The sequence below is a fragment of the Myodes glareolus genome, chromosome 10 (genome assembly GCF_982192425.1).
Source record: "Myodes glareolus chromosome 10, mMyoGla1.1, whole genome shotgun sequence".
NCBI lineage: Eukaryota > Metazoa > Chordata > Mammalia > Rodentia > Cricetidae > Myodes > Myodes glareolus.
The window spans coordinates 15056269-15072786 of NC_142035.1; the positions used below are offsets into that span (position 1 = coordinate 15056269).

At 41.7% G+C, this 16518-nt stretch overlaps 1 protein-coding gene across 1 annotated transcript in view; it reads right to left on the bottom strand.

Moving 5' to 3' along the window:
• Positions 1–15296, bottom strand: part of Stk4 (serine/threonine kinase 4) — an 88374-nt gene extending 73078 nt beyond the window's left edge. Inside the window, exons 1-4 of the mRNA XM_048440991.3 lie at positions 15167–15296; positions 9589–9669; positions 3861–3989; positions 823–937 (exon numbers count right to left, since the gene is read on the bottom strand). Of these exons, the coding sequence (XP_048296948.1) occupies positions 823–937; positions 3861–3989; positions 9589–9669; positions 15167–15201 (360 nt within the window). The 5' untranslated portion in view covers positions 15202–15296. The remainder of the gene's footprint in view (positions 1–822; positions 938–3860; positions 3990–9588; positions 9670–15166) is intronic.
• Between the last annotated feature and the right edge of the window lie 1222 nt (positions 15297–16518).

Below are 16518 nucleotides of genomic sequence, written 5' to 3' on the forward strand. Positions count from 1 at the left end.
GCTTTGGAGCCTGTCCTGGAACTAGCTTGCACAACAAATAATCTTTGATAGTAGGCTAATACCCTGTTCAACAGCAAGTAGAAAAAAATATTCTGTGACTATACTTGGTAGGAAGACAAATTCAAATCCAAAAGTAAACATTTAAAACTCATTCTAGAGGTGGAGAGATGACTCAACCATTAAGAAAGCACTCTGCTCTTCCTGAAGACCTAGGCTTGATTCCCACTACCCCACTGTGGGGCTTCTAACTGCCTCTAACTCCGGCTGTAGGGTAAGCAGTATGTGCCCATACTCACATACACAAAACAACTCAGACACATAACTCTCAAAAATCAAATATTTTTAAAAGTCATCCTATAACTGCCAGACATGGTAGGGAGACTCACTTAAGGGAGTGTGAGCTCAGGGCCAGCCTGGGCTACATTGTCAGTTCCCGGTCACTCTTCACCATGAAACCCCTGTCTCAAAAAATGAAAATTCATTACCAAATCATGATTTGACAATTGTTTCACCTATTAAAGTAAACAAAAATCACTGGAATGAGCCAATATCAAACTGTCACATTTAAGAGAGAACTGAGCATGGTGCCAAGGTCCTACGATCCAAGCATTTGGGCTGGAGCAGAAGGATCAAAAGTAAAGGACCATACTGAGATTCTGTCTTTGAGGTGGGAAGGAGGAGAGGAAAAAGGAGTAAAGACCCAAGGAAAAGGAAGCATCTGACAGTCATTTCTCTAGGTGGAGAAGCGGCATGTGAATAAAAGGCCTGACAAAAGATAGCCAAAATGCTGGCCCAGCAGCCCCTTTTAAGAGGTAAACGTACCGTCTTGTTTCGTAACCGAATGATATCCGATACAGAACCAGCCCCACAGTACTCCATAACAATCCACAGGTCTGTGTTCTTAAAGTAACTGCCATAATATTTGACTACATGAGGGCTGGAGAGAAACACAATACAAATTAGTATTAAACATTTCAATTTGTTTTGTTCAATGCATGAAAAGTAATTTCACATCTCAAAAAAATGAATTATTTCTAGTTAGGACTAACACAGCAATCTCCTGATAAGTACATGAAATGAGATCACTTTTCCTAAGAATAATAATAACAAAGATTCAAAACAAGGGAAAAGTATAAGTATATAATTTATCCTCAGAAAATAAACACAGATTCTCAAAAAATTAGCTACCAACACAGAATGGTAATAAAAGAGAAATTAGAAACAATTTAAATGACCATCCAATATGAGGAAACTTAAGAAATAATGGCACCACAAGTCCCTAGAACATGTTAGAGGAATTTTTAATAAATAACATTAATATGTCCTGGGACTGAAAAAATGGTTTAGCTGTTAAAAGTACTTGCTGATCTTTCAGAGGACCTGGGGTTCAGTTCCCAGCACCCACATGGTGGCTCACCACTATCTGTAACTCCAGTTCCAGGAGATCTGACACCCTCTTCTACCCTCAGGCACCAGAAATGCAAGTGGTGCACAGACATACATGCTAGCAAGCCATCCATATATATAAAATTTATGCGGCTTGCTGGGTGGTGGTGGCGCATTCCTTTAATCCCAGCACTCAGGAAGCAGAGGCAGGTGGATCTCTGTGAGTTCGAGACCAGCCTGGTCTACAGAGTAAGTTCCAGGACAGGCTCCAAAGCTATACAGAGAAACCCTGTCTCGAAAAACGAAAAAAAAAAAAAAAAAACTATGCGTCTGTGTGTATGTGTGTGTCCTGTTTACAAGAAAGAGATAAGCTATAACACAATACAGTAATCACAGTTAAACCCCCCAAGAGACATGGAAAGATATGCCGAGGGATATATAACAATGATGATTTTACCAAAAAAGAAAGCAATCTTTTTTTCCCCAAAAGTCATAATATAATTGGGAGTAACAAAATCATCACTATATAATATAAAGAAAGAATAGTTAATATCAAAACTGGAACTTTAGGTCTTAAATTTCTGAGAACTCAAACACCCCAGTAAAATGAAAGTCTGTCTTGACAATTTGTAGCATTAACAGCAGGACTGCTGTTGGAAACCAGGTTGCATAGCAACCAAAGATGCTAAAACTACCCTGGCTTCCTGAACATATGCCAGTGACGAGGACAGAAGGAGAACAAAGCACATAAAATGAATGCTAGTCAAAGCACAGGTAACTGAGTCCCTGTGGCTCGCAATCGTCCTGTGTGCTCTCTTCTTTCCTCTCCTCCTGTAGCAGTTTTCTTTATTACCCAAACACACTGTTGGGATCTGTTCTGTTCTATGCAGCCTTGTACTGTCGAGAACTATACATGCCTGGCCTGTGAATGCTCAGAAAATGGAGGGAAACTTCTGATATTCTTACTCCAGTTGCTTTTCTCTAGTAAATCAGGCAAAAGTCCCCTATACCCTCCCTACTCAAAAGACAGTGACATAAAAATAAAAGAAGCAAATAAACAAAACTCCCAGAACACAAGGATTCTGCCCTGTTTTGTTTTTTTTTCTTAGAAGGCTGAATGCAGAGAAGGATCTTCAAAGCATCACCAGGTTCTGATTCCAGCAACCACATGACAGCTCACAACTGTCTATAACTCCAATTCCAGGGCTCTCATACCATTTTGGGGTCTCTGTTGTCTTCAGGCACTCATGGTCCACATACATTCATGCAGGCATACACATAAAAAAATAAAAATAAATCTTTAAAAACAAAAACAAAAACATGCTGGTCAGTGGTGATGAATGCCTTTAATCCCAGCACTGGGGAGGCAGAGGTAAGCAGATCTCTATGAGTTCAAGGCCAGCCTGGTCTATAGAGTGAGTTCCAGGATAGTCAGGGCTGTTACACAGAGAAACACTGTCTCAGGGGAAAAAAAAAAAAAAACAACTTTACTTAGAAGCATTTCCACACTCTTTATATACAGTCTCAATGTGCCAATTAAAAAGCGTTTGAGAAAGTAAATCATATAGAGAAAAACAAAAACTGCTAACTTAATTCTGACCAATCCAGTGGGGGTGGGGGGAATGGAGGCTTTTGAACAGTAAACAATAACCACAAAATAAAAAATACAATGGGAAGAGGAGTGGTAGCTGTACTTCAAGCTGGGGAGATTTAAGGTCCCTGGAAAACAAGATTCATTGCCCCCACGTAATCCACTGGAGGCTGAAGCCTGACAAACAGGAAGTAACACTGGTCTCACAACACTGACCTCAGGACAGATGACACCTCAAGTGCAAAACTCTCCATCTCACTTCCAACTCCCCGAACCTAGCACTGCCCAAACCCTACTTGTCTCTCACATCTAGACAGTGCTGGGTTTGCCTGCTCCATCAGTGGCCAACTCATGTTGTCATGGAACTTCACACAGATCACGTGCTCTTCTGTGGTTGACTGTGGGGCCAACTTCCTGATTGCAGCATTTGACAAATCTTAGTTCCTCAAAATTAAAACACTTAAGAACTCTTGACTCAAATAAAAAGAATGGTTAATACCTAAACAAATACTCCTATTTTATAGACCAAACTGATATTCTATGGTTTCCAGGGCTAAAAGGTATTTGAATTATCTCAGCTACCTCTGCAGAAAGTTTTCCCGAAGGGGAGAGAGAGAGAGAGAGAGAGAGAGAGAGAGAGGGAGGGAGAAAGTACCACTGTCTCTTCTTCTTCATCTCTAAAAGAACTAATTGATAAAAAACACAAAAAAGGAAACTGCAAATTATCTACAAAAACATACAAGCTTTCTCACATTTTTCAGAAAATACACAGTGATTCCACTGACCTCAGCCTTCTGCAAACATCTCAGCAAGTCAATCTGTAGGTGTCAAACTATGTGATCCCAGTAAACACATTCCGTCAAAGGATCCCTCGAGCCTTTACCTGTCACACTGCTGCATTATGGAGATTTCTTTGATGATCTCCTGCAGGTCTGACTCCACGGGCACTTGCTTAATAGCAACAATCTGGCCAGTCTCTTTATGAATAGCCTTGTACACGCTGCCATAAGACCTGCAATTGGGGAAGGAGACCGTTTATAAAGCCAGAGCACTGAGACAGAAGACCAGGTTAGCACAATCAACCCACAGTTCTACTTTCTATCCCGAGTGCCTAACGCTGACAAATTTAACTACATTTGCAAAGCTGAGATGGCTTAAGTACCTGAGAGAAAAGATGGCACCCTAAAAGTTCCTATTTGGGAGTCAGGGTGTAGCTTTGAGGAAGAGCACTTATCTAGCATTGCAAGGTACTGGGTTTAACTCCAGCACCCGAAGAGTTATCAGGTCTATCTGATAATTATGATATCAAATGACTGTAACAGCTTCTATGCACCATCCCTGATATCTGCTTTATAAAAAAAATACATCTGGGCCTATCCTTTGAAAATAAAAAAAAAATTAAAGGCAAAGAGGTGATTATTTTACAAGTAAAAATTAATAGTTTAGAGGTCACGTGATTTGCTCAAGGTCACATAAGTTATGAGTTTAAGATTCAAACTCTGAACACAATGTTTGTTTTCTCTCCACATCAACACAATACATGTGCTTTCCTCCAGCCATTGTCTTTCTGCCCTATTCCTCTCACATGCCATGGAAACTCACCAAGAACTAAGCCTCCCTCATGCTAGTATCAGATGAATGGTACATACGCAAACCTTTTTGCCTTCTGTCTCATCTTCCCTGAAAAGCTCCTTATTAAAACCAAGGTTCTATGTTCATTCAGTCTGGGTGCTACAAGAACATCAGGTTTAGAATCCAAAGAGGGAAGACTGCATCCCACTACCGTTACACATTGTTGTAAACACCTGCGTTAGCTCTCTTGTACCTTCATTGTCTCATTTACAAGATGACCAAAAAAAAACTACAACAAACTCCCTCACATGACGATTATGGTACTCAAGTGAGATGCCACCAGAATCTTGCATATATTTTTCTCATTAATGTCCAGGGCAGCTTTCAGTGAAATATGAGAAAATCATTTTTTAAATTTCCCAAGCACACCAGGCAATGGTGGCACACACCCTTAATCCCAGCACCTGGGAGGCAGAGGCAGGTGCATCTCAGTGAGTTCAAGGATAGCCTGGTCTGCAGAGAAGTTCCAGGTCAGACAAGGCTACACAGAGAAAACTTGTCTCAAAAAACTGAAAAAGCTAAAATAATTAAGTTTCCCAAACACATCTGTTTCTACATACTATTTTGTTGAAACAAAAATAAAAATAAAAAATGTGACCTAAGATGTCAAAATAACATTTCCACTTTCAAAAAAATGAATTATCTCAATGTCAAAGTAGATTTTAAAAACATCTTTAAAAAAGAAATATTTATGAATGTAGAGCACATGTAAAGTTCTATTTGAAGCTCTTATACGTAAAAAGGAATAAAAAGATGCTCTAAGAGTCTCAAATCCTGTTTTACCACAGAAACACAACTGCTGACATGTGTGGGAGACCCAGCCACTGCCCTTTCTTCCTTGCTAAAATAACTCTCAATTAGGATGGCAGTGTGTTAGTCCTTGGGGAAATCATGATAGGCTCTGCCAGTCACGTACTCCATTTCTCTTCTGCTGGTGACTGAACCAGCAGCAAAATCTAACCTAGATCTAGCCACTGGGTGGCTGGAATGCTGAAGACTTTCTTCCTGGGTAGGACAAGGACATAGGGCTGTCTATTTTCATGTGTCACTTTCCTCCTTGCCCTAGTTACGCTCAAGAGGGATGGCACTTGAAACTAATATAACCATCTTGTGACCATAAGAACTGTCCAGACCAACCATTAGCAAGTCAACTCTCCACTTCTGGGAGATTTATTAGTTTGTCACTAAATGCCATCATAGTTAGCCACTGCTAGCAGGTGTTCTGTTACTGAGATCCAAAGAATGGCCCTTTTGAAATTCTAGACCCCATATGTGCAAAAATATCTTCGTGCTGGAATGAGTTTTGCTGGGTGCAAAATTCTTCTTCCCCTCAGGCACTGGTACTGCAGTTTCCCCACACCCTGCTTCTGAAAGTCTGCTTACACTAGAGCAATGTTCTTCAGCGAAAAGCTCTCACAGATTTCCATGTTTTAACAGTCTACAATTTTACTATAAATAGTTTATTCACCAAATAAGCTAATGCCTTTGCCCTCCAATTAAATATTTAGTAGAGATTTTACTCATTATTCTTATGCATTAGGAATGAAAAGCAAGCTTTCCAAGTGGACTTGTTTAGTTCATGACCAAAACAATATCTCTACCTTCCACACTATCCTGATAGCAAAGAAACTCCTACAGGTCAGGTGAATAATGAACAAAGATTCAAGATCCCATGTATCACTCTGATCATAATCTGAAGAGGTTAGGCTTTGACAATCATGTCCAAGGTTATGGTTTGACAGTGAAATGTCCCTAGAAGACGATGCTGTTTTGGGAGATTGTGGACCTTTGTAAGGTGGGGCCAAGCGGGAAGAAGTGAGCTGGTGAGCAGTGCGCCTTGAGGTTCATACCCCACCTTAGAACTTCCTCTATCTAGTTCCCCAGTTGCCCTAGGCTCTCACTGCCACAGCTGCAGGCTGTGCCTGCCACACCACGATTTTCTCCACCATCTTGTACTATATACACTCTCAGACTGAGACAGTTTCTTCCTTTCTTAAGTTTTGTTCATCAGGTATTCCAGCAAAACAATAAAAATAGCTAAAATTCCACAGACACACAAGTCCCTTAGGACCCGATTCCCTACAATGTTAACTAAAAGATTTGGTGAGCTTTAACTTTCAGAGAATGAACATAACAAAGTGGCTATTTCACATAATCATCAAAGCAGGCGTGAATGCAGAAAGACGGAAACAAACAGCATCTGAGACCAACACAGACAGGCACAAGTCTCATCAGTCATCCCTACTCATCAGCTATGGAACTATGAGAATAAGTTGTTACTATCTTATGATAAACACTTAGATGAAGGCTGGGAATGTAGCTCAATGTTAGAGCACTTGCCTAAAGTACATGAGGATTTAAGCCTGCAAGAAACAAAAAAAAAAAAAAAAAGAAAGAAAGAAAAGAGAAAACGAGCCAATGTGTAAAAATTAGAAGTAACAGAAGCAAAAGGATGCTAGGCTCCATTCTAAACATTCCAGGTGCTGTCCACTCCTCTTGGCTCAAGCTGTGACTCTGCCCTGACACAGAGCCACATGACTTCTTCAAAACAGCATGACCACAGCTCCAGAACCCAACAGAATTCTTCCAAGGTTAACACTGAAAACAGGCCACAAGTCCCTGAGAATTCACAGCCCATTCACTGAAGGAACATCTGAAGACGGTGTGGCACTCGCATTCGAGAGGAACATGAAAGGAAGGTCGTCCTTCAGTATCATGCTTGTTCCATGAAACCTGTCCAGGTTCATTAAGTCAGGATGACAAAAATCCAAGTGTCTGGGGTGTCATTTAAAAGTTCAATGAGACGACAGCAAGAGGAAGGCTCTTTAGAGGGAAATTCCCAAGTTCTCTGCTGAAGACATCCGTATCTAAACACAATTTAAAAACAAAACAAAACATAGTTAGCTTGTTTTTCCCCACATTTTCCAACTATAATTTTGTTATTTCCTAAATCAAGCCCAGCAAGCAGGGTCCCTGATAAGAATACCTAACTGTACTTTAAGACTTAAGATTTATCTTGGATTTGACAGAAGGTCTGAAAAATGCTTCAGCATATACACTCAAAAACAATAGTTGTGTCTTACTGATCATCCCCTTTACGACACCACAGTACTTTACATCCATTAGGTCATGCCATACTCTCCACAACACCATGTAACAGATTTTGTTATTATCCCTACTTTGTAGATGAAGGTTGTGAGGATCGAAAATGTAAGCTCATCTGCTATGCTAATAAACAGGATACCAAGGCTTTTAACCCATGTCTGTGTGACTTCAGTGTGTGTTATTACTCTAGCATGCTTTTACTAAAAAAAAAAAAAAAAAAAAAGTCAGCTATATATACAATTATGCCCACCAATCTATAACATATTCCAAAAGCTATCTGTGAACATTGTTAGATTAAGGACTAATCGCCTTCAGCAGAAGAGCAAGAATGCCAAGCAAAAGCTACAGACCCCAGGCAAAAGACAAGGAGTGGCTGTGGCCACTGCATACCTTTACTGGTGCCATTCCACTGGCAGTCTTCCACCATCTTGGGCTTGTCCTGGGGAGTCACAACTCATGTTCTTTTCCTTCCTCTTCTCGATTTTTTGATGGATCCCAAAGAGTATTTTTTCAACTAACAGAAAGTTGAAGACTACTGTTTTTAACAAGGAGGTAATCCACGAATCTATTCCATGCAATCCAGAAGTGCATTTGTTATGACTAAAGATCTGTGTTTAAATATAATAATACTAAACTCTCAAATAGGGAGGGAAGGTGAGGCTTCGCTCAGACAGAGAGCTTGCCTACCAATACATATGACCTGGGCACAATCCCTAGCATCACAGAAAAAGAAAAAAGCATTCAGTCAGTCAGTCATTAGTCAGAGGTGTTCCAGAGGGATTAAAATTTCATATACAATAATGCCCATTTATATATGCATTAACTATCTCTGAATCACATGAATTTATTATCTATTCAAAAGTTAAACACTTAAGATATCCCTGGCATTTTAATGTACTGATCACTACAAAAGAAGCAATAAATACACAGAATTAAACTAAAAGGATATGTAGACGTATATCTAAGAAAACTCTGATATAGCCAGGTGTGACGGTGGAGGCAGAGGCAGGCGGATCTCTGTTGAATTCATGGCCAGACTGATCTACAGAGCAAGTTCCAGGGCGGCCAGGGCTACACAGAGAAACCTTGTCTTGAAAAACAACAACAACAAAAAAGAAACTCTGATGCAATGTCCTACTGTATCAAAGAAAACCAATCACAACCCACATCCATGCAGCAGTGCTTCAGAACCTCCACCAGAAGTCAGCACTTTAAGAAGCCCACTGTTTCCCAACCTGAGATGCTGAATCTTTTGAGAAGACATAAACAGTTCTTAGTTTATTTGCTATTTTTCACAATGCTGCAACAAAAACATTGAATGTCTGTAATTTTTTACTGACTGGCAATTACATACTCATCATAAATTCTGATCAGCATATAAAATTGCCTATGTCTAACTCCTTTTTCCTTTTTTTTTTTTTTTCTTTTTTTGAGACAGGTCCACAGTATATAGCTATCCTGGAACTTGCTATGTAGACCAAAATGGCCTCAAACTCACAAAGATCCACCTGCCTCTGTCTCCTAAATGCTGGGATTAAAGGTATGGATCACCATCCTGGCTGACTTTTTAAAACCTTAATAAATAATCTAATCAATATTTTCTGTTAGCTACGTAAAATCATACACACCACAGATTCTATAAGAGAAAACAATAAAAACCTTAACATTAAAAAGACTGAAAATCACTAGATCTAGTGATAAACCAGAAAATTTAGTGCCGGGGAGATGGAAAAGGTACTGCAAGCAGTAGATGCACCTCCCACACGCCCTGAACAATGCCGATATGCAGCGTTTTCCTGAGGCTCACATCCTTCAGCTCGGAGGCCAAGAGAAAGACAGACCCAGCGGTCTACACAGATTCTATCTGTACTCACCCTTCTCCAAGTTTCTCTAAGACATCAAACACTTCTTCCGGCTGTTTAGTTAAACTATCTTCATCCAACTTTCTCAGCTGCCTGTGGGTGAAGAAATATAAGCACAAAATGTGTCTTACTTGCAACTAACAAATAAAGGACATTGTTTATTTTACAGTTACCGTTCTAGGGATTGATCTAAAAAGTCTACTTTCTCTACTGGTAACAGCAAAGGCAAGCTAAAAGTGTTTTTTCTTTTTTTTTTTTTTTTTTAGACAGCCTTCACTACTGTAACCCAGGTTGACATCAAACTTAAAATCCTCTTGCCTGAGCCTCTCATGTGCTAGGATTATGAGTGTGCTCCACCATCCCTGGCTCTTTTAAGAGCAAGATTCTACTTTTGCTGGATCACCCAAAGAGCACATTCTAGACCAGAACATGAAGAGCTGCCAAGAATAAAATTTCAGTTCAACATATATATGAATTTTCTAATGAGAGAAGCTGCCCTATAGTGGTTGAGTCTACCTTAAGAGGATCAAGTTCTCTACAGTTAGAAAACTTATGGAAAATAAAGTATTATGTGACTAAAATGTTACAGTATAGAGTCAAACATTAGGTAAATTATTTCTATGAATTTAACTGGCATAGCTACCTCTTCAAGAAAGACATTTAGATGAAAGACTGTATATTTAAACCTGAATTGGACTAGTTGACCTTTTCCCTCTATTGGCAAGGTTTTGGTCATTTTATCTACCCATTAAATTCCATAGGTAACACAGAAACCGCCAGTAGAAAGCAGACAGTTATACAGACCCAAAAATACAAACTGACTTGACAGCAGGGAGTTTAAACAATCTCACTAAGACCTTCCTGCCATGATCAGCCAGTCATGTACCTTTCACTAGCGCCAAGAAGCAAAAGAGTCATTCACTACTCCTGTACATCTCAAACTCTGCAGCAGCACTAGACACTAGGGAGGTTAAAAAGCAACATTTCAAATTTAAAACTCTGAGGCCTCTTATAAAACATTTTAACAGGCTTAAAGAGTTTGCTATGGAGCAAGTGTGAGTGTGTGTGTGTGTGTGTGTGTGTGTGTGTGTGTGTTCTACACAATGGTTTCCTGAAGCTACAAAAGACAACAAAGAACAGACAGCTCAGGAAATTGGTGAAATATGGAAGCAGCCACATTGTAAATTTCTTGTTTGACCTAGTTAAACAATACCAATTCTTAAAAGAAATGATTTAAATAAAAATAGAAAAACCAGAAGAATATAAAATTAAAAACAAAAAAGCCTGACCACATGAAGTACAACTAATTACCAACAAGCTGTGACCTCAAAGAAACAATCTTGCAGAATTTTATTAAGAAATGGAGAACCACAGAAAGCTAATGCCTTGACTTGAAGAGCTACAAAATGCACTGGTTACACTGACATTTGAAGATTCAAAAGACCCTAAAATTGAAATCCCAATGACTTCATAAAAAACTCCCAGCTTCAAAACAAAACGGCTGAAGTGAAACTCCTTTTAAACTTTAGAAGTGATATTTCTACGATCTCAGAAACTAAAGCGAACAGCTAATATGCCAGGGTTTTTTGGTAAAATCCCCAATCATAGCTGTATAAACAATGAACAATACCTCATTCATCAAGAATAAACTCTTCAACACAGCTTATATAAAGGAGATCTGATTCTCTTTCAAGTGTTGACTCTTATAGCTTAACAAAAGTCTAAGTCGCTATTTCAGAGACCACAGAATAACAAAGGAAACTGCCTGGGCCCTAAGAGACAGTTGTGAGACTAGATAAGACCTGACAAACTTTAAACAAATGCTCACAGTGCTCTTTTAGACAACCTATGTGGAAGGTTTTTTTTTGCATCTAGAATTTTTAAAACGCTTTAAACATGAAGAAGTGTTATTATCTGTGTTGCCAAAAAACCAAGAGATGGTCAGAAGATATTTGCCAAATGGATCAACCAATGTAGGGGTGGCAATCACATGACCTTGAGTAGCAATCTGTGTTCTCTGTGGTGTCAAAATAGGATTTCTTTCTTTTTCTTTTTTGGGACAGGGTTTCTTAGCTCTGACTGTCTTGCAACTGGCACTGTAGACCAGGTTGGTTTCAAGTTCAGAGTTTCAGGCTGGGATTAAAGGTGCATTAAAATAAAACTGCATCTAAAATGGTAACTAGTAGGTTACCAACAAATAAAATTTCCACGAAACATCTGCTAAGTGACTGAATCTACAAGGACAAAGACTATTACCCAAATGGTCTGCTTTGGGAAACTGTGGAATAAAGTTCACTCAGAGGTGACATTCCACACCATAATGAGCAGGCCTGGTCAATAAATACAATTACACACTCACCAAATGTTGGTGATGTCCCTATCCTAAGTCAGCCGACACAAGAATGGCCAGCATCCCAGGAATGCACCCTAAGCCTTCCACTACACGATTACCCAATGGTAACTTACGTCTTAAAATCACTGACTACTGCAAGACACCATCCATCATCAGTCCCTGAGTCACGCATGCACTTCAAGCTCATGAATGCAAAGAGTATTTCCTGCATCGAGGTGGCTGAGCAGCACACCACCCGAATCTCTCAAGAAGACATCTGTATCTTTCCAAATACGAGAAACAGTATGAAGTGGTGCTCAGATCTGGCTGATTCTCAATCATCTATCCCATGTCAGAATTCCCAGAGGCCCACTGTACGTATGCATATTTATTCCTCTAACAGAATTTCACAGATTACAGCAAATATAAAAGATAAACTGAAACATTTTAATAACAAAGTTGTCAGGTCCAACGGCTCCTGCCTGCTACTCAGGAGGCTGACGCAGCTAGTGAGTTTGAGGCCAGCCTGAGCTACAGTGTGAGACCCCCATCTCAAAACAAACAAATGGGTAACTAAATTAACTATGCCCTGTCTTCACACAAACATTAAGATTCTAACTCAAAGAACATCAGAATGTGAGATTGTCACTGGAGATAAGTGACTTTGTAAGCGGAAGAGGTAGGGGCAGGGACAGATATGAACAAAGACCACATGAAGATGTGGGGAAAAGATGGCCATTTGTAAGCCAAAGACATCTGATTTCAAGCTTCCAGCCTCCAGAATGGCAAATAAATGAAGTTAATTTATGTTGTTTAAACCATACAGGTGTGGTACTCGTCACGGCAACCCAAGCCAGTTAACACTGATGATAATAAAGCCCGGCATTTCACTAGTTACAACAAGACAATGCCAATCATCCAACAATTCGGTCTTGCAATGCTTTTCTCTTGCACAAAATCCAAAAGGTAAACTGGGCTGTAGGGACACACGCCTTTAATCCCAGCAATCGGGAGCAGAGGTACTCAGATCTCTATGAGTTTGAGACCAGCCTGGGTCTACAAAGCAAGCTCCAAACAGCCTGTACTGTTATACAGAGAAACCCTGTCTTGAAAAAATAAAAAAAAAAATAAAAAGGAAGGGCTGGGAAGATGGCTCATCAGTTAAGAGCACTGGCTGCTCTTTCAGAGGGCCTGAGTTCAATTCCCAGCAACCACATGGTGGCTCATAACCATCTATAATAAGATCTGGTGCAGAACACTATATACATAGTAAATAAATAAATTTCTTTTTTTGGTTTTTTGTTTTTGTTTTTCGAGACAGGGTTTTTTCTGTAGTTTTGGAGTCTGTCCTGGAACTCACTTTGCAGACCAGGTTGGCCTCGAACTCACAGAGATCCATCCACCTGCCTCTGCCTCCCGAGTGCTGAGATTAAAGATGTGCACCACCACTGCCCAGCTAATAAATTTCTTTTTTAAAAAATTACAATTTAAAAATAAAAAGTCCAAAAGATACAAGGATGAGCAAAGTCAAAACAATAACAGAAAAATCACCCCTGCTTAAAAATCACCACACAAAGAGAGAAACAAAACTCACATTCCCAATTCTCATTTTAATTAAATGAAGGTATTTGGGGGAAAGGAACCAAAGAGAAAGAACGAATCTAGTGGTTACAGACTGCACACATATGGTAACTCTCTGCTGAGATAAACATATACAAAGACCCAAAGTAGCAGGTAACCTTTAGAGAGATGTCAGAGTAGGGAAGTTATAAGAGCCAGGCTTTGGACTAGATTACCAGACATTAAAATTCCAACTCTGCCTCTTACCAGCTAGGGAGCAGCTAACAGATGGCCTGCCTGTCTGTGCCCTGGCTTTATCATCTGTGAAACAGGGATGCAAGGATATCCTCCTTATGAGTCAGTAAGTTGTCCACTCCAAAGTACCATTTTCTACAAGCTCAGAAGTGACCAAGCCCCAGCAATGTCATATGGTTGAACGGGCGAGATGGACAGCAATTAGAACAGAGCCTGGCACCCTGGAAGTGCTCTGCGGATGTAGTTAATGATGGTCGCTACTACACTCTCAGTACACCACACTAACAAGCTGTTTGTTTTATTCCATGCTTCATGTACTTCCAACAACCCCCATGAGGACTCCCCAGGCTTCCAACCCCCTCCCTTCAACTCTCAGTTGTCGGGCACTCCCTTACTCTGAACACTTCCTATTTTCGTGCTCATTCTGCTACAGGAAGTCAAATGTCTTCTCTGTGAAACCCAAGTTTTTAGCTGCATCGGAGAGAAGCATGACTCCCTCAGGCTGTAGGCTCCTTTCTCCAGGTGAGGGGGAGTGGTTCAACACACATAACATCAACCAGTCCAGGAGCACAGACTTCCTGGAGTCAGTCATCTTGACCCAAAACAATCCCAGGTACTTCTAGAATCTGGAGCTGATAGTATTGAGACAAATTGGAAAGGACAGTCTGGCTGGATCTCCTGTGTCTAAACTCTACTTACTGGATCTCAGATTACCCATCCAGCCTCAAGTATTTTCTTTCCTTATCTATGTCCCAACTTTGGGTTTGGAGAGGCGGGGGAGGACATGAAGAAAATTAGGCAGGCACTCGGGACATCAGCAACAAAAGCCCCCACCCCCATCATCATCATCACCCCCACATGGGGATGACACCCAGAACACCCTTGAGAACTCTACCCTCCACAACCTTCTCTCCATTACTAGACCCACGAAACTCGGGTACTTCCACAGTAAGGCAGGAGCAATGACTTTGGACAGGACCACCAGAACACAAAATTCCCGCTTAACCCTCTGACTAGCCATGGGACCTCCAACCAATTTTTTACCGACCTTTCCCCACCGCACGGTCTGTGGGACTCGGGACCCTCTCAGTGAGTCCTCGCTCATCCCCAGCGGGTTCGCTTTCACTCACCCTCAGCATTCTCGAGTCTCTTCTTCGGGGGGGGGGGGGGGGGGGGGGGGCTTTCCCCGGCCTCGGCAGGTGTCTCCCTAACTTGTCCGCCGGTTGCCCAGAAGAGTCCCCCACAGAGAGTGCTCCCTCTGACCAAATCCACTTTCTATCCCGGTCAGCGGACGCTCCCTCACTCAGCAGGTGCTCCTGCAGCAGGGTCGCCTGTCTCGCGGGTCCCTCTCCGCCCGGGGCTTACACACGGGTGTCTCCCCTCAGCAAGTTCGCGCCATGCCTCCCCACCCAATTCTCCTCCTCTTAGCCTATGGCCCCTCACCTGCGCGGCGGGTTCCTCAGCTGCACGGTCTCCATGGTGCTGCCGGCAGCCGCCCAGACCGCCTCAATGCTCCATCCTCCCGAAGCCCGCCCTGCAAACCCTCCCACACTTCCGCTTTCCGCCCCTACCGGAAGCGGCGCGGGAGGGGGGGGGGTAAGCGACGTGGGTCACGTGGTACTGTGGCGCGCTTAGAGAAGCCAGAAACCGCGGCGGCGCCTCTCGGGCGGCCTCTAGTGGCTCAAGTGTGAGCGACAGCCTCTCCTTGACTTGCCTTTGGACTGAGTACTTTCTGCCTGATTGCCTGAGGGTTCCCCAATTTCTAAGCGTAGTGAGGCTTAGCAAAGCATGGCCTTGATGAGAATTGAACTCTTTCTAGGGCCGGAGGGAAAAGCCCAAAGCACCCTGTAAGCTAGGGCGCAGTGAGAAAAAAAAAAAAAAACACACAGAAATGTCGACTCTGTGATTAGGGAGGTTTTTATTGTAGATAAGAACAGCCAGAGACATCTGAAAGAGTCCAGAACGGAGAAAAAAAGCAGACTGGCTAGGACTATTTCTTGGGGGCAGAAAAAAAAAATAGAGAATTGCAGGTCGGAAGAAAAAAAAAGACCTTACCATTATTAGAAAGCAGAGTTGCTGCAGAGGCGAGTGAGCTAGCTGAATCTGGAAAAGCCTAGGAGCTAGCACAGCAGAGGAGGAGAGAAGGGCCAGGATGTTAGCTAGTGGGGGGGTTTTGATATTCATAACAGGTACCTGTTAGTAAGGACCCAAGGAGCCTGGAGGTTACTATGGGCTTTGATGTGTAACCACAGTTATGTGTCAACAGAGAGCCATGGGTAGCCTTTGCCACAAGCAAAGGAAGATAATGGAAGTGGCTCCTTTTGGTTCAAGAGGAATACACCAGTCTGTCCACCAATAATCCTTTTGTTTACCCTGACAATATTCAGCACAAGCTGAGCCTAGACTGTCATCTTGAACCTAGTCAGTAGGCCTGCCCTTTGGGGGGGCGGGGTGGATGTTTCCTTTGGATCTGTCACACCCCTAAAAAGAGCAGACCCACTAACTTGGTCCAAAATGACAGTCTAGGCTAAGCTCAAGCTGGACTAAAAAATTGGTGGCAGATAGAGCAAAGCTCACAGATTTCTGTGATTTCTTCACTGTGCCCTCACAGCTCATTTGTGGGCTATGGGTTTTTGTTTGTTTGTTTTTAGTTTGGGTTTGTTTACAGGGATTTGTTTGAGGTAGTATCTCAGTATACATCCCTGGATGGCCTGTAACAGACCAGAGACCCGCCTGCCCTTCCTTGTCCCCCAAGTGCTGGGAGAACATGCCACCATGCTGGGCCAAATTGGGGC